The 22,066-nt window shown below is 51.4% G+C and overlaps 1 protein-coding gene across 3 annotated transcripts in view; it reads left to right on the top strand.

Annotated features, from left to right (window-relative positions):
• The window catches only part of PKNOX2 (PBX/knotted 1 homeobox 2), a 255,102-nt gene that overhangs the window by 185,685 nt on the left and 47,351 nt on the right, over positions 1-22,066 (top strand). For all 3 annotated transcript variants that reach the window (XM_060017724.1, XM_060017725.1, XM_060017723.1), the window contains one exon: positions 7,428-7,567. In XM_060017724.1, coding sequence (XP_059873707.1) covers positions 7,428-7,567 — 140 coding nt within the window. The remainder of the gene's footprint in view (positions 1-7,427; positions 7,568-22,066) is intronic.

Here is a 22,066-nt window from a genome sequence, read left to right as displayed (position 1 = left end):
GGTTGTGAGGAAACCAGATCTGGCTCTACTGGCTTGCCCTGGCCCTTCAGGGAGCGTCAGCCCCCCTGGCAGGCCCAGCCCAGCTCAGCCCAGCCCAGCCCTGCCCTGTTGGAGCCTCAGCGGCCCCTAGTGGGCTGGGCCTGTGCAGCCCGCCATGTTCTCAGAACACAAGGCTTCCCTGGCCTGGTGGGCCAGCTCTGGGGATGGGCAACCCGCACCCTGCCAGGTCAGAAGAGGGGTGTTCCCTTAGGAGGGGTGTCTGTGCTGAGTCATGCCGGCAAGGTGCAGACCTAGGTTGCCCAGGGTTTGCAGAAAGGACCTGTGGGAGGTGTATGGATGTACGCGTCGTAAAGAGCAGGGCTGCTGCAGGGGGACAGGTGTACGCAGGGGGACATGGGAGGTGTAGGTGCCAGGGTGTCTAGGGCCGGGTGTGGACAGGCAGTGGGGTTTGGATTCAGAGGACAAGGCTAGCAAAAAGAAGCATTAAAAATGCTTAGAAACCGAGATTCACTGAGCCTCCGGGGTGCGCAATAATGTACCCTCACATATGGTCACTGTAGGCCTGGCGAGAGGTATTGTTAGCTCCATGTTTACCTGAGAGGGAAACTGAGGCTCAGAGGAACTGAGCCATTAGTCCAAGGTTACATCACTAGCGATGGGTAACGTCTCCTTCCACGATACCACGGCCCCTCTCCCTATGCCGGGGCCCACGCCTCGCCCACTTCTCTGGGTGCTTATGGGAGAGAGGGTTCCTTCAGCAGGGTCAGGACTCCCAGGGCAGCACAGGTAGCGGAAGCAAAAGTGGCCAACTGGAGTGTGGGCCGCAGGCTGCTGGCTGCAGGGATTATGTTAACGGTAACCACCGTGCGCTGAGAACCTATGAGGGCCCGCTGCTTTGCATACATTATCTCATTTAAGGCTGACTACCCTGCACCTTAGCTATGACTACTCCCAATGTATAGATGAGGACCCTGGATCAGAAAGATTGACCAGCTCTGGGCTGGATGCCCACCACCCCCAATAAATATGTGGTCGGGGACTGTGACGTCTCTGTTGTGGCCTGAGGCATTCAGGGTCAAGAGGGTCCATGTGCAGCTGAAAAGGTATCAATGGATGGGAAGGCCCACCCACTCCACACCAGTCATCCCTGCATCCCGTAGGTGCTGTGGACACTCTGTCTCAGACTCTGGGGCTGCAGCTGGGGCTACAACAGATGTGGTCCCTGCCCTCCAGGATGCCCCAATCTAGTGGAGGGAGAGGCAAGTGGGCAGACGTGGCTGAACGGTGTCCTCGGGGCCTGGAAGCCCAGAGCAGAGGGCCCTGACCCGTAGCTGATGCTCAGCCACATCGACTGAGGGAGGCAGCCAACCTCACGACAGTGGTGAGAGGTCGGGAGCGTCAGTGCCATCTCAGAGATGAGTAAACTGAAACCCGGAGAGGCAAGGGTACATGTCCAAGGTCGGCTAAGCGAGTGGCAAAGGCGGGAATCCGTTTTATCTGATGCCAGTGTCTTGTGCACACTCCCTCCCTGGGGTGCTAGAAAGACCCTGGCAGTATCCCCCATCTGAGCCACCTGCTCCCACCTCCCAGGAGCAGAAGGGAGGAGCTCTCCGTGGCAGCTGGCGGAAGGCGGCCGCTGCAGGTCTGTGCGCCCTGAAGCTTGAAGCCCTGCGCGGTCAGGGAGGCGAACACAGTTGCACTGAGCCACCGTCAATTAACAAACCACCCTGCGCTTCCTACTTGGGTTCCACCGGAAGCACCGTTTCTGGCACGACCAGTGTTTGGGGAGTTGATCTGTGGGGTCTTTTGGGGGCTGGAGAGATGGGGGCCGGCGACAGGATGGGTGGGCTCGAGGGAGACCCAGAGCCTGATGCTGGGGAGTGACACTCCATCTGACGCTAGTGCCCTTCCCCTTCTGCCCCTTTCCACCCAGGGGAAAAGTCTTCCTATTCTCCTCTTCAAAGAAAAGTAATTAAATACGATCACTCCCGCAGTGTGATTTAGTCAGAAAGCCCTTGGTTCCTGTCTCAGCCTCGGCAGAAACTGTCTGTGGTCTCCAGCAATTTCTCTGCTGCAGTGGCTTCTGTTTTCTCATATGTAAAATGGGAGTGCCACCAACCCACTGCACGGGATCACTGTTGGACGTGAGCCCCCAGGGAGAGACTTCATTAGCTTGTTGGAACACAACGTGCCACTCTCCCCTACAACCGGGAAAGGGCGAGCCTTAGCAGGAAGGAAAGTATCAGTGGGGTGTTTCAGTGTCAGTGAGGGCGACTAGGTAGGCAGGTGAGCACCTTGTAAACCACACCACACAGCATCCGCTGCTCATTTTCATGGCCAGACTAGACTGTCGGAGAGGCTGGATCTCTCAGCCCCTGCAGGGCATCAGGAACTTTCATCTCAAGGGGTCACAAACTGAGAATCTGGACAGGGCCCTTTTGCTCCCAGCTTAATGCAGGACTGGTTCCAGCTGGATGATAGAGAAGAGTCCAGTGGCTAGAGCATCTATGGGAGGCAGGAGGACGGCAAGGACCCTGTGTAGGTTCTGGACCCAGTACCGCAGCTCCCAGCAGGCAGGCCCTCCTGGGGAATGCTGCCATCCTTCCCCACCCGCTAGTCGTTATCCTATTCTCTTAATCAAACCTCACAGCCTGCCTGGGTAGGATGTCCAGTGCCGTCCTTGGAGGAAGGCTCCGGGTCTGAGACCAGCTGTGGGCACACCAAGTGGCCTCATAGAGTGTAGTTTCTTCATATGCGAGATCGAGGAGAATAGGAGAAAGTTACTTGGAGAGAAACTCTGACACTAGTGGTGTGCTGATAAATGTTTAACAACCAGCTCTCTGGTTGGGGGTTAGAAAGAGGATTGATTTGCAGCCTTTGCCAGTTTCTGTGGTGTAATTACTCCCACCATGGTCAGCTTCAGGCTACCGATATGATATCAACCGGCTTGCAAAATTCCTGACAATTTACCAGTTGGCTTTCATAGGCCAGAGCAAGGGATCTCTGCCCTCCATCTGTCCAGCCTCTCCCCCCGCTTCTGTTCTTTAGGCCTAGAACCTTCCCCCAAAACCTCACCACCCGACACCCTCATCCCCCTGCTCCCGGGCCCTGGGACAGCTGCGGGCCTCTCCCTCTGAGCTCCAGTTCTTGAGAAATGGGTGTCTCTGGCTAGAAGAAGAAATCTATTTGAAGATAAACATTCTCCCAACCTGGAGGAAATGCAGAGTTTGCTGAACTGGCCCCCAGGAGCTAAATAAATTTGAACCATCGTCCTCCTCAGGCCAGCTCTGCTCTCTTCTCCCCCGTCCCGGCTCTCTGAGCCCCAGTAACAGCCTCTCAGCTGGGGCCGGCGCTTGGGATGCTGACAAGTGACCGCTTTTTTTTTTTTTACATCTTTATTGGAGTATAATTGCTTTACAATGGTGTGTTAGTTTCTGCTTTATAACAAAGTGAATCAGTTATACATATGTTCCCATGTCTCTTCCCTCTTGTGTCTCCCTCCCTCCCACCCTCCCTATCCCACCCCTCCAGGCAGTCACAAAGCACCCAGCTGATCTCCCTGTGCTATGCGGCTGCTTCCCACTAGCTATCTGTTTTACATTTGGTAGTGTATATATGTCCATGCCTCTCTCTCGCTTTGTCACAGCTTACCCTTCCACCTCCCCATATCCTCAAGTCCATTCTCTAGTAGGTCTGTGTCTTTATTCCCATCTTACCCCTAGGTTCTTCATGACCTTTTTTTTTTTCTTAGATTCCATATATATGTGTTAGCATACGGTATTTGTCTTTCTCTTTCTGACTTACTTCCCTCTGTATGACAGACTTTACACTTTCCTCTGGGCCCCAGCTGGGCTTTTGGCCACACTTTCCCCCAAAGTCCTGTCTAGAAAGGGGAGGTGAGAGGAAAAGGAGCCCCTCCCCTCAGTCCTCCCACTCCTAGAAGCTCATCTGCATAGAAACCCCTTGTGGATTCCTTCAAGGACACGAGGAAATTCACCCTTTGTGGACTGAGCAGAGCAGAGCACACCAGCCTACCCTGTATTTTACGCTTAAACGAGCCGTGCACGTAGCCGTGCATTGCTTTATGAAAGATGCACGTGCTGGAGTTGAAGAACTACAATCATCCCTCCATATGGGGAAAACTTTATAGAGTTTCCAAAGCACTTTTACACCATACGTCATCTAATCTGAGCCCCACGCCAACCCTGGGGGTGGGCAGTGGTCATGAAAGCACCCTCACGGCGTCCGAGCCTGTCACTGTTAGAAGGGACTTCAGATGTCACCTACGCCAGCCCACCCAGCTAGAGAGCGTCCATCGCCTCTGCGGGAGTCTCTGCTTGGCCCCTGCACCAGTGAAAACTCACCACTTCCGGGAGGCAGCCCAGCCCAGCCTTGGAGAGCTCAGAGGCTTGGGAACTTACTATTGGGGTTGAGCCCAAATGTGTCTTTGCATTTTACAGATGTAAAGCATCGGTTGTAGTTTGACGCTTCAGGGCATACAGAACAGAACTGACACAATCTAATCCCTCATTCAGATATTCAAAGGGGGCTCTCACGTCCCTCCATCTCCCTCCCATCCCCCAAATCTTCCTTAACATTGCAGATCCCTGCAAATATTCCTCAGAATCCCTTGAGCAGCCTGGTCCACTCTCCTCTGAGTGTACTTCCCTGCCCCTGTCTCAGCTTAGTAGGTGGGGCTGGAAGCTTTGTGTGAGCTGTGCCTCTGCTGATGGGTCCTCACAGAGGATCAGTTTGGGGTTTTTGTTTGTTTGTTTGTTTGTTTGACAGACACAGTACACTGTGGACATACTGAGCCTTCCGTCAACTGAAAGGTGCTGCTAAACGATGTCTCTCCTCTTCTGCACTTATATTATCGATGTTTTTTTTTTTTGGCTGAAGTGTTGGAAGTGTTAAATTCCAACTTATTAGATGAGAATTAATCTTATTAGACTTAGCACGTTGCCAAAATCTGTAAAGATCATTCGGATTCCGGTTTCACGTCACCCATAAGTTTGTTGAGCGTTTCTTCAGACATCCTCTAAATCACTGATAAAAATATTGAAGAGAGTTGAGGAGAAAGCATGTGGCATCTCCTAGAAGCCCTCCTCCCTCTGACATCTCTCCTCTAATTGTCATCCTTTGGGTGTAGCTTCCTAATCCACACAATTGTCCACCAGACCACGTCGCTCCATGTTTTCCACGAGGATATCGTGGGAGGTACCTTGCTGAGGTCATTTACACCATGTAAATGAGAGTGTCTACCATTTTCCTGATCTGCCAGCTCAGTGATCATGTTAAACCCAGAACTGGGCTCCATTATAGCAGGCATTCATCCTAGTCACCCCAGTGCCTAGTACCTGGTGGCGACTTGAGAAGTATTGGGAAAGTTGCATTGGTGAATGAAAGAAACTAGCCCAGATCAATGTGAAGATTAGAAGTATACTTAGTTTGTCTGATTCCACCTTATTTCCGTATTTTGAAAATTAGAACAGCATTTGTTTCTACTTTCTTCCTTATAGCACCTCTTTAATACTCATGAATCCTAAAAGGACACCAGTTTGCTTACTGATGAAAAGGAGGAACTTAGGAAAGTTGAGGGATTTGCTCAAAGTCAAAAAGCTATTAACAGGAGACAGTAAGAGTCAAGCATGGTACCCTGCTGGCCTCAAGGTACCATGATGCTCTGTCTAGCACTGAGTTTGGGAAAGTTCCCCCAGCTCAGCTAACAGTGACAAGGATATTTCTTCCTAACAAAAAATGATGGGGATACAGTATATTTCTTCTATAGTCTCAATTTTATTTACCACCCATCACTCATTAATTCATTCACTTAACAAATATTTGTTGAGCATTGACTAGTGCCAGGCTATTCTAGACCCTCGGAACACAACTGTTAACCAGCCCTCTTTAAGCTTACATTTGAGTTGGAGGTGGGAGAGAAAATAACTTAGCAAGTAGATATATAGTATCTGGTCATGATAAGGGCTATGAAATATATAGTCATAATAAGGGCTGTGAAATAAGGCAGAGTAAGGGGATAGCAGGGGCAGAGGGACTCTATTTTACTGTGAAGATGTGCCACGTGAACAGAGATCTAATGAAGAAAATGAGACAGCAAGTGTTTTGTGCTTGTATTCGTGCAAGTACACTACTCTTTCTTCCAGAAAGCAGGGACCTAGATCATATGATAAACTTTCCAGCTGTGAAGTATACGATTCTTTCAAGGTGTGTTCACTTGTTTATTCCCTCATTCATTTTCTGAGCAAACACTAAGCATCCAGTCTGTGTCAGTTGGGTGCCAGGGATGAAGGTGTGAACAAGGTATTAGCTCGGGAGGCAGACAAGGGCGTCAAGTCCAAGAACACAGTGGGTGAGAGCTGTCAGGCTCTGTGGGCCGGTTGGAGGAAAGCAATAGTTGAGGCATGTCACCACACGTGACATTTCAGGGATCCATTTAAGGAAAATAAAATATAAAAGCATTAAGTTCTGTTATGATGGTTACCCAAAATTTAAAAGCCATTTAACCACTTCTTTAAATGAAATCTTATACGGAAAGTCCAATATAGAATATATTTTTAAAAGGTGCTCTGATTGGCACAAACTTGGGAACCCAGGGGCACCTTCAAAAACATGTAACATAGGAGGAGAACTACTACGCTAAATATTTGTTATGGCTAAGAACAGAAATCTGTTCATCGTCACTACAACCTGCTTATCTTCAAGTGCCCAGGTAAACCAAATTTGCAGAACACTCAACTGTCAGTCAAAACCATTAAAAGTTACCTCTGGCTTGTGTTAAAAGGGATAAACCTCTGCCCAGTTGAGAACTGACTCAGCTATTTTTTTCCTGCTCTCCAAAGTCATCAAATCAAACCTAACACTGCCCAGTACAGCCCAAGTGACTCATAAGCACAATTTGAAGGTTCATCATTCTGTCTTTTTCTGCTTCTGGCCAGAGGCCACCACCTTAATTTGCATTAAGAACCATCACTTTTATTTTATTTTTTTACATCTTTATTGGAGTATAATTGCTTTACAATGTTGTGTTGGTTTCTGCTGTACAACAAAGTGAACCAGCTGAATGTACACACAGATCCCCATATCCCCTCCCTCTTGAGCCTCCCTCCCGCCCTCCCCATCTAGGCCCCCAGCCCCTCTACGTCGCTTTTAAAGTGAGCTCACTTCCACACCACCTGATTTTGGATGGTCCTAAATCGTTCCCCAGAATTTTCTCATTTGAGGAAACACCAGCTTTCCTCCCACTGCAGCATATGTACAAATGGACGCTCGTTATACCCTCACATTTCTCTCGTACACGTTCTCTTATCCACACACACACCCCACAGGACGAGGTGGACCTCACAGTTCCAGCCGGGGAACCAGTGGTCCTGGCCCTACTAACCCACGCCTCCTCTCTGTCTCTGCAGATGACGGCGACCGCTCAGGCCCCCTCTAAGGCCCAGGCTGTCCACATCGCCGCACCCTCGGCTGCTGCCAGCACACCTGTGCCCAGTGCCCCCATCGACCCCCAGGCCCAGCTGGAGGCTGACAAGCGAGCTGTGTACAGGTAGGAGACACTTCAGCCGGGCCATGCGCAGGAGCCCCCAAGTGGCCTCAGGCCCAGCTCAGCCATGAGAGATGTGAGTGCAGGCCAGCTGGTGGGCTCATGGAAGCCAGTAGCCAGGGCCAGGTCCCTTCTCTCTGAAGTCACTCCAGAGAGCCCTCAGCTGGCCATGCAGGAATTGTCCAGGGAGGGAGATGAGGCCTGGGCTGTGTCTTCCAGGAGGGCCTCTTCCTCAGCCCAGCTGGGGAGATGAGCCCTGACGAGCATCAGAGCCCTCCACTCAGTAAACGGGCAGCTGCCTCGGGACTGTCCTGGCCCACGTGCCCCGTCGTTGCCTTCATTCCAGCACTCGCCATCCAGGACTCGGTTGTGAGCAAAGCTTTAGTACGCCTGGAAACCACCGGGAGCGCTCGTCAGAACACGTGTATCTGGACTCCGTGCTCAGAAATGCTGAATCAGTAGGTCAAGATGTAGGAGGAGGGTGTGAGTGTCTAACAAGCATTCCAGGCGACTCTAATGCGGCTGGGGCTTGGCCCACACTGTGATTCATGGTAGCCTTTGGTGTTTAGCAATAGAGGTTGTACACGACTGTGTAGGCTCTGGCACCCTCCCCGAGATGGGCGGTTTGCTGAGAGCAGGTGGCTTGCCTCGTTTTACTCTGCCTCAGCCCCTTGTACCCAGGGCTGGGCCCTGAATGTAGCAGAGGGTGGGAAGGGCTCAGGGAAATTCCGGTCTGTGCTGTGCACGTTGTTGAGGTGAAGATGCGGTCCTCTGAGGGCAGACCTGAGTGAGGTCCCAGCAGGGATTTCAGTCATCCTTTGTCCATGGGGAGCCCACATCACTAAGAAAAGATGCCCAAGTCAGCACTCAGTGTTGAGGCTGGACCCTCGCTCACATTCGCTCGTGTGAGCACATACATTCGCGTGCATCAGCAGTGGGGCCGAGCGTGCGCTGCAGCGGGCGCTAACTCCAGTCACACGTGGACTGGCCCACCCAGCCCTGCCCATGACAGTGGCTTTATGGCAATGGTGGTAATTATTGCCGTTATGATCATTCTCACTGGCATTATTTTTAGTTACTCAGATGAGCTGAATGTCTGTAATGCCAACAGTTGGGTGTCCAAAGCAGTGGGCCCTGATCCCTAGGTCCTGACACAAGGCCTGGATAACACAGCTCCCGGGCCCCAGCCTGCCCGGCGCACAGGCCAGGCCCAGCTCCTGTGGATAGAGACCTCTGCCTTGGGCCCCAAAGAATGCCAGGATCTGGTCACAGGACCTGTCAGAGACCCTGAGGAGGACCCCAGCTCCCCTGCCCCCAGCATGGGATCTACACTCCTGTCCTCCCTTCACACTTGCCTTGAACCCTTGCTATTAGCACGTGGAGGCGTTGTGCTGGGCTCCAGGGGAAAGAGGTAAATCATAAAGGTTATGCACGGGCTGTTCCCTGCCTCTCCAGGAACGGAGACATAATGCAAACAAGAAACCAACATAGAGTGGTCAGAGCTTTGACGGAGAAGGCTTCACGGGGGAAGCAGTAGAGTCTAATCTACAAGGCTGAGTAAGAGAGCTCAGCAGGAGGAGAAATGGGGGGTCAGGAACTTCCGGCAGAGGAGAGCCTGGTGTGTTCCCAGGACGGCCAGTGGCCAGAGCAGCTGGGCGTGGGAAGATGAGGCTGCACAGGGCCTGTAGCCTCACCTTGTGCCTGGTGGCGGAACAGAAGCAGGGAGCGAGAGTGGCCTGGCCTCTGAAAACTGCCCCGTGGTCTGATGACTTTGGGTACAGTCATCACACCCCCTTTAAATCCCTGCTGCTCCAAGTGCGGTCCATGGGCCAGAAGCATCGCGTCACCTGGGAGCTCATTGAAGACGCAGAATCTCAGGCCCCACTCGACCTGAGGATTCCTGATCTGCACTTTGACAAGATCCCAGGTGATTCATATTCGCACTGGAGACGGATCCCTGACACCTTCTCGGACCCCCAGGGGCAGGGACCTGTAGTGAGCACAGATCTTAGTCTAGAAAGACCCCAAATTAGTGGCCTAACATAAAGTTTCTGGAAACCTAGGCTTGAGCCCTACCTCCTCCTTGTACTCGTCTCTCTGAGCGTTGGTTTCAGGACAGAAGCTAATCAGTGGTTCGGCAAGAATTACGAGACAGCCCATGTCAGCACCTGGCTCCATGTCTGGCACAAAGCAGACGGTTCCCTGGTTCCTGCCAATGGGCTCCACGTGCTCCATAGCCCTTCCCAAGATCCCAGGCTCAGACCCCACCCAGGCCCAGCCAGGAGGTGGGCCGCGTCCCCAAGGGAGCTGTCCACCATGACGTCACCTGAAGTACAAAGGCCCAGATCTTCCCTCAACCAACATGCCTCACCTCCACATCTGAGATTCACCCTCTCCCACGGGGCTGTCACCTCACAGCCCATGGCATTTGAGCAAATTATCTCTGCAGCGGTCTGACCATGAAGAAGAAATCCCAGGCTGGGTACCACCAACAGTCCAGCCAAACAAGGCTGCCTGGCATCTCAGGACGACGGAGCAGAGGGACATCAGCACCCTTGCCCAGTTCTTTCTTCTGCAGCCCTGCTTGCCCCAGGGCCCCCAGGGTGTCTCCCATGACCACCCCTCTCCCATTAGTGCCAGCCGCCCTCTCCACCGCCCTTGGGGGCTGAGGGGAGACACTCCACCTCCCATAGGGTCGGGTAATTCTAATTAGATCTGCCCGCCTGGGGCGGCCTGGCTGCTCAAAGCACCTCAGGGAGTCGGCATTTCATGTCCATAAATGTAAGCATCCCCTCTCCACGGAGATTAGTGCCCGCGCTGACTTTTGGGTGTCCCCGCCGAGGCCCCTCCCTGAACTACTTCGAAGAACTGAAGGTGGGGGAGGCCCCTCCCTGGCCAGGCCCGCAGGGCGGCATCGGGCAGTGCTACAAGAGGGTGGGAGCCTCCTGGTGCCCTGAGGTTTTATTTGTGTAGGAGGATGTGTTGATGAAATGTATTGGTTCTTTCTGATGTGGAAACTCTGCGTGTGGGGTGGGGGGAGGGGGGAAGGGAGGCAGAGTCTGTCTTTAATTGGATCATACCAGAGCATCATCTGGGCTAATCAGCAAGGCAGCCGGGAGCTCCCGCTCAGATTAATGATTGCAGTCTAATCCGAGCAGACCCCATGATTGGATGCACATCGCGGGTAATTGTGTTTGTGGCCCAGGAGCAATGCTGAGAGGGGTCTGCCGAGGGGAGGCCCCATGGAGCGGGGACCGCAGGCTTGGACCCAGCTCAGATCTCTCCTAACGCAGGTGCACCTCACCCCTGGGGTTTTCCCCCCAAGAAGTTAAAATTTAGCTTGGACCACACCTCCCCACCTCTCCACCGGTGGGCGGTGGGCTGGACGGTGTTAGGTGGCGGGGAGCTTGGAGGTTAGGTTGCCAGCAGCACAGAGACGGGGCCAAGAGGGTGAGGTTGATCCAGCTTTCACTGTCCCTCCTCCCCTCCAGTCTCTGCCATTCCCCTTTGAAGTGAGTGGGTTCCCATGGAAACCGTGATGTCCTGGGGAGCAGAACAGTGGCAGGAGCTGGGCCTGGCCAGGTGCAGTGGGGGAGGAGGGGGCTCTGCTGAGATGGCTCTGCGCATGCTGGGTTCCGCCCCTGAGGCTGAAATACTGTCTGGGGACCCAGGAAATGGCCCGCCGGGCACTGCAGAAGTTACCTGTTAGTGACAGGAAGTGCTGGCCTGGAGGCAGGAACAGCGAGAGAAGGGTGGGGACAGCTGTGCTTTGCTTCTCCAGGAAAAATGCCAGAGAATTGAGCTGCGAATCAGGTGCGGAGGGTGAGGTGACTGCAGGACCCTGTGTCTCTCCTTTGTGGCGTTAACTCACAATTGAATGGATTGTGTTAATATTAGTTCTGTTTCCACCACTAGATCGTTACCTCCATGAAGTCAGGGTCTATGCGTTTTCATTGATTGATCCCCAGCGCCTTACACCATACCTTAGACCCAGCAGCTTGGACGAGCATGTACTAAAGCAGGGCCTGTTGAGCGGACTCCTTAAGTAGGCGAGGCAGGACCCGTCCATAGTCCATGGTTCCAGGCTGGTGTGCTGGCTAACTGGCTCCGGGGAGAGCGGGGAGGGAGAGCCCCCATGTAGCACCTGTCGATTTCCGTGGTGTAACTGCATCCACCATGGCCCGTTTCAAGCTACCAGTGCGCTGCTGAACAGAGGTGGGAAGAGATGCACACAGTCGGCTCTCCCCAGCCTCAAGCACAAACCCCTGCGGGTAGCCGAGTTACAGGTGCCCAGTTTGACCAGCACCTTGACAGCCGACTTTGTGGAATGCTTTAACTCATAGCATTAGCCACAATCCTACACGCGTTGGCCCTCACTGACCTGTCTGGCCCACTCCCCGGTTCTAAATTTGAAATGTTCCCACTTAACGCATTAATGCTTAGAGGCTGGCCCAGAATAAGCGCTAGGTAAGTGTTTGCAATTGTGGTTTCTCACCCGAACCCCAAGGCAGTGAATCTGCTCCTTCCTAGATTCGACCCAGTGCCGTCCAACTCTTAACATCTGCTTGAGCAAAGCCCTGATGCCTCCACGTTCTCCAGGTAGATTCCAAGGCTTTCCTGTTTCATCCGTTAATGAGTTCCTTCCCAGCAGCTCCAGAAACCCCACATCAAACCAGTCTTTAGTTTCTCAGCTGTCAGAGTCTCGGCCTTTCCGTGTAGTGTTTGTAGTTCTTCCTGTCAGTCTCATCTCTCTGTAAACCACACTCAGAGCTTCTGCCCATGTGGTACCCAGCCCTAGACAGTTCACGCTGAAGTCCACTTCTAGTTCAACGAAAGCAGTACACATTGCTAAGGCCTTGTTTATAATACATTTGCCCCTGTTGCATTCAGACTGGATCCCTCTAGAATCCACACTTGTTTAGGGAAAGATCAGAACGGGGCAGTAGGCCATGTTCAGATCGCTCCCTTGAGACTATCCCTCTAAAGTCACTGAAGTTCGGGCTCGATCCTAATGGTCCCATAGCTAGAGGGACAAAGGCCATAGAGCAGCTGTGCTGAGCTGTGGGACAAGGTCTAAAAATAGATGTGGTGATAACCAGCTTGGTCGCCTTGGGAAAGTTAGTCCCTCTGAATCTGTTTTCTCAACTGTAAAAAAGGACATAGTCACAGCTAGACTAAAATGAGATGATATATGATAATATCTAACACACAGATCAGTGTTTGCTGCCTGGGGTGGGATGGGATGGGGGTGTTTTAAACAAAGGGGCCAGCATGGTCCCCGTAGCCTTTTCAGCATGTGAGGCATCTGGGCATTCAGGGAGGTGAAATCCAGGCTGCAGATTAGGGCCTGTGGACCTCGATCGCCTGGGTTTCCATTCTGGCTCCGCCACTGGGCAGTAAACCTTTCTGGGCCTCTGTTTCCTCATCTGTAAAATAGGACTGAAAATAGTGCCATCTCTTCGTTAGGTTGGTCATGAGGATGAAATGAGATAATACCATGAAGTGCTGGATAAAGAAGCTGGCATGTGGAGAGTACTCTGCAGCCGTTAGCTGCTATGAGATGTTTGGGGGAATGGAAACAGGGGTTGGTCGGGCTAGAAGGTAAATGCTGAGGGGCGATCCAGCAAGAGGCAAGACAGTTAAGGGCTCCCAGCTGAGTGGTCCTGCACCGCGGTTCAATTAAACATTTACTGAGCTCTGCTACGCGGAAGCATCGTGTCAAGTTCCAAGAGGGGTTCTGAATTAAAAAGAATCAGTCCAGGGAGCGGCAAGAAGATAGGATAGGAAGTAGCTGTAATATAAAATTGGCAACATCTAATGGGCTCAAAAAACTCTATGTGGAATTGACTGCAAGGCCTCTGGCCCACAGTGCAGTGTAGGAGAGTAGCACTGCTTTTCCCAAGGGAGGTGAAGCCCAAGGGAAATGATAGCCAAGCGGCCTCTCCTGGGGCCGGGCTGGTGAATGGGGAGGCGGGAGCCCCCTGGGCTTGGGGCTGGGCAGAGGGGCTGGCTGCTGTGTGACTGTCCTCTTTAGCAGTTGCCTGGTCAGGACCCTGGGAACTGGTACTTCCTAACGAATTGTCTTTGAGGGAACTCTTCCACCTTGTGACCAAGGGGTGTTCTGTCTCCAGGGAGCTGACCCCGGGGCTTAACCCTGTGCCTTCCCTGGCATAGAGCTTGGTCATTCCTGGGACGTGCTGGGTGAGGTGGCCTGAGAAGGGTGTGGGAGAAGTTTAGCCATTCCAAGCAGAAGAGTCAGGACCAGATGCTTCTGGACTAGGTGCTGGGAGCAGATGTTCCAGGCTGCATTCTGAGCTGGGTTTTATGGGCTGGGGCTCCAGCAGACACTCCTTGCGTTTGGAAGCAGTTGGATTCACTGACATCTGAGCAAACATAACTGTAGCTGTTGACTACAGTCAGGGGAGCGATCCTGCTGGAGCCGTAATCTGAAAGTCAACCCGTGCTCAATTCTTCCCCGGCACCAGACAAAGCCTGTTCCCTGCCCTTCCTGCCGGCATCTCGAAGGCCCTCACCCCGGACCCAGCCTCTGCACATGCCGCTGGCAGGCCCAGAGGCTGTGGCTGCCTGGCTCAGAGAGCAGGTGTGTTCAGAGGCAGCGGGTCCTGATCCTTCCACAGCTCACCACCTGGCCGAGGCAGAGCTGAGAAGTCCAGGTACCCCGCCAAGACAAGGCACACAGAGAAGAGATCCAGGAGCCTGGAATCCCAGTGACTTTTATCCTCACAAGGTTATGTTAGGATTAAGGGAGATAACCAATGCTAACAGCTGACAGTGCTTGGCACAGACAAGGCTTACAGTGAATGGTGGCCACAGTTGTGAGGAGTTACTGCGACAAGTACTAGATTGGATCGGTCCCCCTTACTAGAGGGAAGACACCAGCCATTGGGCCTCCCGCTGGTGCGAATGTGGGGGGGGCATCAGGTGGGGGCGGGGAGCCAGCAAGCTTGGCCTTTGAGGGCTCACATGGCCCATTGCTTCTCACCAGGGCTGGACTAAGCCAGTCTAGCCCTGCTAAGCCCCACTCTCTGATTTTCCCAAGCACTGGGCCATTTTGTGGTCACGTGGAAAGAACATAGGACTAAGACTTCAGCCTAAGCTCTGATTCTACCACTGAGCAACTCATGTAACCTCTTTAGATAAACTTTCCCACAGGGTAGGCCTAAGATGAGAAAATGAAAGATCTATAAAAACGTCAAAGCCTTCTCCAACACACAGAAGTATTATTATGAGAGAAAGTTCTTTTGGAAACCTGTTTGGTGAGGTAGAGACTGTCTTGTGCTGCACGGGTCCTGATGCTCAAAGGGTAAACGTGGCAGCTCAGTTCTGTGACCCCTGGACGCACAGGACTCAAGGCCAGTAGAGAAAAAGGGAGAGGAGGATGAAGTGATTCTAATAATGGTTCAAAAACAGCACCTGGGAAAGGGGGAAGAACACAAAATTTGGAGTTTGGATACCCAGATTGAAATCTCAACTCAGTCACTTATTAGCCTGATGTAATTCTTTAACCACATGGCCCCTCAGTTTGCTAATCAGTAAAATGGGAATAATAAAAATATTGGGTGTTTCAATGCAATAAGCACATGAAATGTAAGTTACAAAGTGCCACCAGATGTGTGTCACTGTCATTTTGCCATGACATAATGGATGGAGCTCCCCTTCCCACACCAGACCTTCCCCCAGTGCTTTCTTTTGGGGACTGGCTGGCTCTCTGGTGACTTGGATAGAAACTGCCTCTCACGAGCTGCCTAACTGCAGGAAAGATACTTCTGTTTTCTCTTCCTGAGTTACCTCCCCTTAAAATGAAGAGGCTGATCATGAAAAAGACAGGAGATAAGTGATAGTAAAGACGTGGAGAAGAGGGAACTCTTGTGCACTGCTGTTGGGATTGTATATTGGTGCAGCCACTCTAGAATACAGTATGGAGGATCCTTAAAAAATTAAACATAGAACTATCCTATGATCCAGCAGTCCCACTTTGGGGATCCAAAGGAAATGAAAACACTAACTCGAAAAGACATCTGCACCCCCGTGTTCATTGCAGAATTATTTATAATAGCCAAGGCACAGAAACCACCTAAATGTCCACTGATGGATGAATGGATAAAGAAGTTGTGGCTTATATATACAGTGGGATATTATTCACATGGAGGGACCTTGAAAGCATTATGCTAAGTAAAATACATCATAGAGGAAGGCAAATTCTGTAGGATCTCACTTATATGTGGGATCTAAAAAAAAACTTAGAGCAAAAGAGATTGGATTTGTGGTTATCAGAGGTGAAGGGTAGAAGGAGGGGGTAACGGAGGAGGGTGGTCAAAAGGTACAAATTTCCAGTTATAAAAGAAGGAAGTACTAGGGATGTAACGTACAACATGACGACTATAGCTAGCACTGCTCTATCATATCTAGGTAAGTTAAGAGAGTAAACACTAAGAGTGCTCATCACAAGAGAAAAATTTTCTTTTCCTTTTTCTCTTTTATCTGAGAAGATGGATGTTATAAAAGAAGGAAGTACTAGGGATGTAATGTACAACATGACGACTATAGCTAGCACTGCTCTATCATATCTAGGTAAGTTAAGAGAGTAAACACTAAGAGTGCTCATCACAAGAGAAAAATTTTCTTTTCCTTTTTCTCTTTTATCTGAGAAGATGGATGTTAGCTGAACCTATCGTGGTAATCATTTCATAGTATATGATACTACATGCCTTAAACTTATACAGTGATGCATGTCAATTATTTCTTAGTAAAACTGGGGAGAAAACGAAGGGGCTGGAGATGAGATCCTACCAGGTCTCAAATTTTAGGTTCTTTGTATTCTCGCCCTTGTAGACCAGCCTTAACAACTAGTTTGTTGAGATTTCACGTTTATTACTTTTTTTTAATGTGCCAGGAGGGAAGGGTGTGAGTGTGCATGCGTGTGTGTGTGTGTGTGTGTGTGTGTGTGTGTGAAGGGATGGAGACAAAGCAGACTGTGGCCTCCCCTGAGCCCCACACTCACCAGGGATGGACCTGTCCACCCACCTGGGGGAGGAGAGCTGGTTGGAGCCCAGGAACCCAACAGATGCAATTCCAATTTAGCAACAAGAAGAAGTCCTCTCCAAGGCAACCCAGGCGAACATACCGCCCACTGGGCAGGACTAAAAATACACCCGCATGGTTTCAACGTCACACCTGAAGTAAAAATACATCCAACCAGGAGCTGCTGGCTTGGTCTCCCCCACCCCACTCTGCTCTCTCCATCTGGTGCCTTTGAGGGGAGGAGAGGAGGGCTGGCCGAGCGCTTCCTTCACACTTACTCGTCTGCCCCTGAGACCCTGCCAGCCCTCACCCCACACAGCCAGCAGAGCCCAGAGGAGAACTGGGGCCCTTTGTAGTAACTGTGGCTGAAGCTGCCAGATGGCTGTAGCTGACCTGGGTACCACAGGGGAGTGGATTCCGGGCCCGAAAGAACTTTAGGCTTGTGTCTCAGAATCTCCGCTTGCTGTCAGTGCTCGCTTCGTTCATTCATTTGTCCCCATTCGTTGATCCTCCAAATATTTATTGATCCTCTGCTCTGTGCCAGGCACTGTGCTGGAAATTCAGAGGTAAGACGAGTTCGTGGACCAGAGAAGCTCCCCATGTAGTGAGGAAGACAGATCTGTGCACAGACAACCGTAGTCAATAGAATTTAATCATTGTCCTGTGGGAAATAAAAATAAATTCTTACTGGCAGTGTTTTTTGGTTTCAAAAATGGGGTTCCGAGGTCCAGTAAGTTGTCCTTTGCCCCTCCTCCTCCTCTTTCTGTGCCTCTATTTGAGTTGGCATGTGGGCTTGTTTCCCTGCCAAATGAGTCAGTAGAGATGGAATTATACATTTATTGGAGTGGATAGCGTCCATGTTGACCTGAATAAGAAAAGGTGCCCCTGTGCCATTTCAGGGAAATGGAACAAGCGTTAATTGACAGCTTACTGAGTGCCAGACACTCTACTTGTTCCTTCATGTAATTCTTAACAATAACCTCTGTGGTAGGTGGCGTTATCCCTATTTTATAAAATAGGAAACTGAGGCTCAGAGAAATTCAGTAACTTGCCGCAGAGTCACACAATTAATTATCTGTCTCCAAAGTCTATCCTTGAGGGGGTGATGAAGGTGCCAGGAGCCCGGGGCCACCTGCTGTCTGTTCAACTACCATGTTCTCCACTGAGTCTATCCAGGAGAAACACTGACAAGAAAGCTGAGGCCATACTGTGAAGCACCGTGGTGTGCTCTGATGATACTGACTCTGTTTTATCAGCATCAAGGAGAGATTGCACTGTAGTTCTCAGAATGACTACTTGGAATGGGCCTTCTGGCCATGAAAAGATGCCCAGGAAAGGGGCAGGAGTCGTCCTGAAAGGTGCCTCCAGGGTATTGTCTCTGATTCTGTGATCTCAGTGACCTGACCTGGGGCACTAGAAATAAAGGGTTACAATGCCAGCCCCCGGGTAGGGTTTCCAGGGTGGTGGGCCTTTGACAACTTGAGACCTCCGCTGTGTGTGTCCGTGGAGACCAGGTTGGGTCACTGCTTGCCCCCCTTTACCCCCACCTCACTGGCCAGTGGCTGATGTCCTCTGCACAGGTCTGACCCTGAGCAGGCTCTGGTCCCACTGCCTCATCACCAAAAACCTCCATCCAGAAATGTTCCTTTCCTACTATGCATTCCCTCCTCTGGACCGTCCACTCTCATCCCAGCTAGGAAGGGTCAGAGGCTCTGACATCCCACCCCGTCCCCATCGGAGGAAGCAGCCAAGCCTCAGGGGGTGGTGAGCGCTGACACTGGGCTGTGAAGGGAGGTGCAGGACAGGCCTGGGGGCTCCAAGGTCAGTCACAGGGAGAGGCAGTGGACAGCCAGGCAGGCTGCCACACACTTGGCTGGACCCATAATTGAGGTCTGCAGTTCTGGCCAAGGTCACAAAGGGAGGGATGGCTGAGAGGCTCAGAAGTGACAGAGCGGCGTGACTGTGAATCACAACGTTTATCACCCAGAAAGGGAGCTCCACACTAATGTCCCCCCATGAGTGTGACTGTCATCACCACCCCCCAACCCCAGCTGTGGGGCTCTGTTTCTCTCTTCATATCTGTTCCGTGTTTCTTGTGTTCTTCGCGTTATAGCCTCTCTGAAGCGCTATTTAAAAAACAATTTTTTTTAATTGAAGTATAGTTGATTTACAATGTTGTGTTAGTTTCAGGTGTATAGCAAAGTGATTAAGTTTTATTTATATATATATAAGTTTATATATATATATAAGTTTTATATATTCTTTTTCAGATTCTTTTCCTTATAGGTTATTACAAAATATTGAGTATAGTTCCCCATGCTGTACTGTAGGTCCTTGTTTGTTATCTGTTGAAGCTCTGTATTTTGGCATCCTTTCTTTTTCCTATCTCTGCTTCTCTGTTTATGGCCCTATGAGCAGAAAGAAATGTTAAAAAAAAAACGTTTTTCTTAAGCCAGGTTGTCCAAGGAGGAACGAAGGGAAGCAGAACAAAGTCCACTTGTCTTCTTTTGAGTCCTTTTAGCAAAAGGAAATGAGCTTCAGCCTTATAGGGGAACTTGCAGTTAGATACGAGTATAAAAATTACCAAGGAAGTTATGGTCTCCATCCCAAGAGCTCTTCGAAAATGTTAGGGAAACCTATTGGGCCATCTGCGGTGAGAACATCTGTCTTGAAAGAGGGAGGAGTAAAATGGAAGGCGCGGAAGCTCTCCTGCCTGAGGATGCTCTCAGAAGCCTCACTAGAAATATGTGTGTGGGTGGGGGTATGAGGGGGGCCCGGATCGCTTTGCCCTCAAGAAACTCTGGGGCTTCAGCGAGGGGTCTCAGCCTCGCTGCTGCTGGAGAGAGGGTGACATTCAACTCTGCAAAGGGCTTCAGCCAAAATCCTGCCCTGTTTAGGCCCAGGCCCTTTGGGACGCTCCCAGAGGCAGCCCTACGCACCCTGGCCCCAGACTGGGCATTTTAGGCCCGCGAATTCGGGTGATGCAGAAAACAACGAAGACAGAAATGTCAGAAGTAATTAAACCAAGCGATAGCTTAAACCCCTGTAGAAATCAACACCTCCGGTTTAATCACCTTCTTAAGCTAGCACAAGACTGCAATTCTGTGGAGAGGGGTTCTTTATTTCTCTGGATTGTTAACAAGAACTGTATATCTTGAGTTTGCTTTTGGTTCAGATGCGCCTGGGGAGAGGTGATGAGGGTGGGCCTGGGGGTGGAGACTCCGAAAAGAAAACAAGATATAATAAAATCTTATTTGAGGTCCTCTCTCGCCCCCCGCTCCTGGCACTGTCCGCACTCAGGGCAGCCCGCCCTCCCGGCACCCAGGCAGAGGCACAGTGCTGAATGTGATAAATGAGGCCATTAGAGAAATTCATTTCTCTTTATTAGTCTGTGTCAGATCCTTTCTATTAGTGGCTGGAAACGACCTCTCTTCTGCAGTAAAATGTCATGCCAGTTCACTCCTTTTATTTGTTCTGCACCAACGAGGCTCAAACTCTCCCTGAATTAGTGCAGTGAGATTTATTTTCTCCAAATTTTGAACGGCTTAAGAGAGATTTGCGGGGGTGGCAGGGGGGTCGGTGGTGGGATGAACTGGGAGATTGGGATTGGCATATATACCCTAAGATGTATAAAATAGATAAATAATAACCTGCTGTATAAAAAAATAAATAAAATAAAATTCAAAAAAATAAAAATAAAAAAAGAGAGAGATTGGGCTGGAGGGGGCAGCCAGGTGGGACGCGACACAGGAAAAAGCGTGGAGAAAGGTCGGGGAGGGAGAAGACGAGCTCTTCTGGAAGTCAGACGTCCTCGGCTCTCTGGAAATAAAGGCTAATGGCCATCTTTCACATCTCGTTCATCATCGTCCAGACACTGGGGACCGAGTTTCCACGTTTCTGCTTCCAGCCTCTGAAGGGTACTGATCCACGGTGGGAGAGATTTGGACAGCGGGAAGAGGAACTCCTTAAAACCCATTTTCTAGTTGGACAGACTGAAGCTCAGGGAAGGTCAAGAATGACAGGACCAGTATCCCACGCATGACCGGAAATCCCCCTTCCGATCCCCTGCCTGGCTCAGACAAGGGCATTCGTGTCCCGGGAGGGTAAAGTGCCCAGCCCTCCTGGTCTCTGCCCTAGTTACCCACCCCACCCCAGGCCCGCAGTGGAGGCTGCTGGAAAGGACTCCTTGAAGGTGGCTTCCAGCCTCTTCCCCAGTCTTATGGGGTGATGTTGGAGGATAGCTTAAAATATAGGTCAACGCTTAGGCAGGTGTAGGATGGGCAACTGGGGAAGGGGCTGGGAACTGGGCCGGGAACAGCCTTAAAGAAGGCCATAGCATCACTGCAGCCACAGAACCCATCTGAGTCACTGGGAAACTGAGCCTGTTTCTCAGGGGTGGTACAGAGCATCTCAGCAGTCCCCGCACTTGAGGTAGCAGGTAGCGGTCAGGGTGATCGAGAGATGCAGGTGGACAGAGCACGGGAGCCACAGGCAGCCCTACCAACCCTGGCTGTGGTTCATATGAAAAGCTGTGGGTGAGCACAGATGTCATCCGAACTCCTGGGCTCAGGGATCCAGGGATCAGGGCGGGTGGAACCAGAGGCAGGAGGCTGGGGAGGGTGAGGTATGAAGGGAGGATTGGGGAACTGATAGTGCAGCTCAGGCAGGGAGGGGCTGGGGAGAGGGGCCATGGCAGCAACCAGGAGGCCTGTTCTGTGCTCCACGGGTCCTTGCTTAACTTGGGGGAGAGGATGGAAAGCACGTTTTCTTCTACTGAGAGATGACAGAAGCCATAGAAAACACCCCCAGATATGCCCTCGTCTCACACACACACACACACACACACACACACACACACACACACACACGCATGGGAGCTCTGACACCTGCAGGGGAGAGGTTTATAAAATGGACCAATGCTAGAGCTGTGCCTGGAAGGTGCACGCTGTCCCCCAGTGGAGGGGACAGTGCCTCCACCCCAGTCCCCAAAAGCCCAGCTCTGTGCGAGACCTCGAATCTAACTGCTGCTCACCTCTTCGACGTCATCTCCCTCCGTTCGCCTACCTTGCTCCAGCCACAAGCGCCTGGATTTTGTTCCAGAAACATGCCAAGCTCATTTCTCTCTGAAGTGCTTTGCGTTTTCCCCTGCTTGGCATGCCCCTCCCTCTGACCTTTGCCTGACTGCCTCCTCTGTCCTTCCAGGCTTAGCTCAAATGTCACCTCCTCAGAGAGGCCCTCCCTGATCACTCTCCTCCCTGCAGAGGCCAGGACAGTGGCAGACGAGCTCACCCTCTCCCCCCAGCCCAACTCCAGAGCTGGTAACTGGGAGACACAGTCACCGGCAGCTCCCTCCTCCCCGCCCCACATGTCACGCACGCTGTGTACACAAAACACATGATGCTCGCACACGCAGTGCATACAGATAACACGTAGCCCTGCACACACACTGCATACAATAGA

The sequence above is a fragment of the Delphinus delphis genome, chromosome 8, assembly GCF_949987515.2.
Source record: "Delphinus delphis chromosome 8, mDelDel1.2, whole genome shotgun sequence".
Lineage (NCBI taxonomy): Eukaryota > Metazoa > Chordata > Mammalia > Artiodactyla > Delphinidae > Delphinus > Delphinus delphis.
This window is presented reverse-complemented; position numbering and strand designations above follow the sequence as displayed.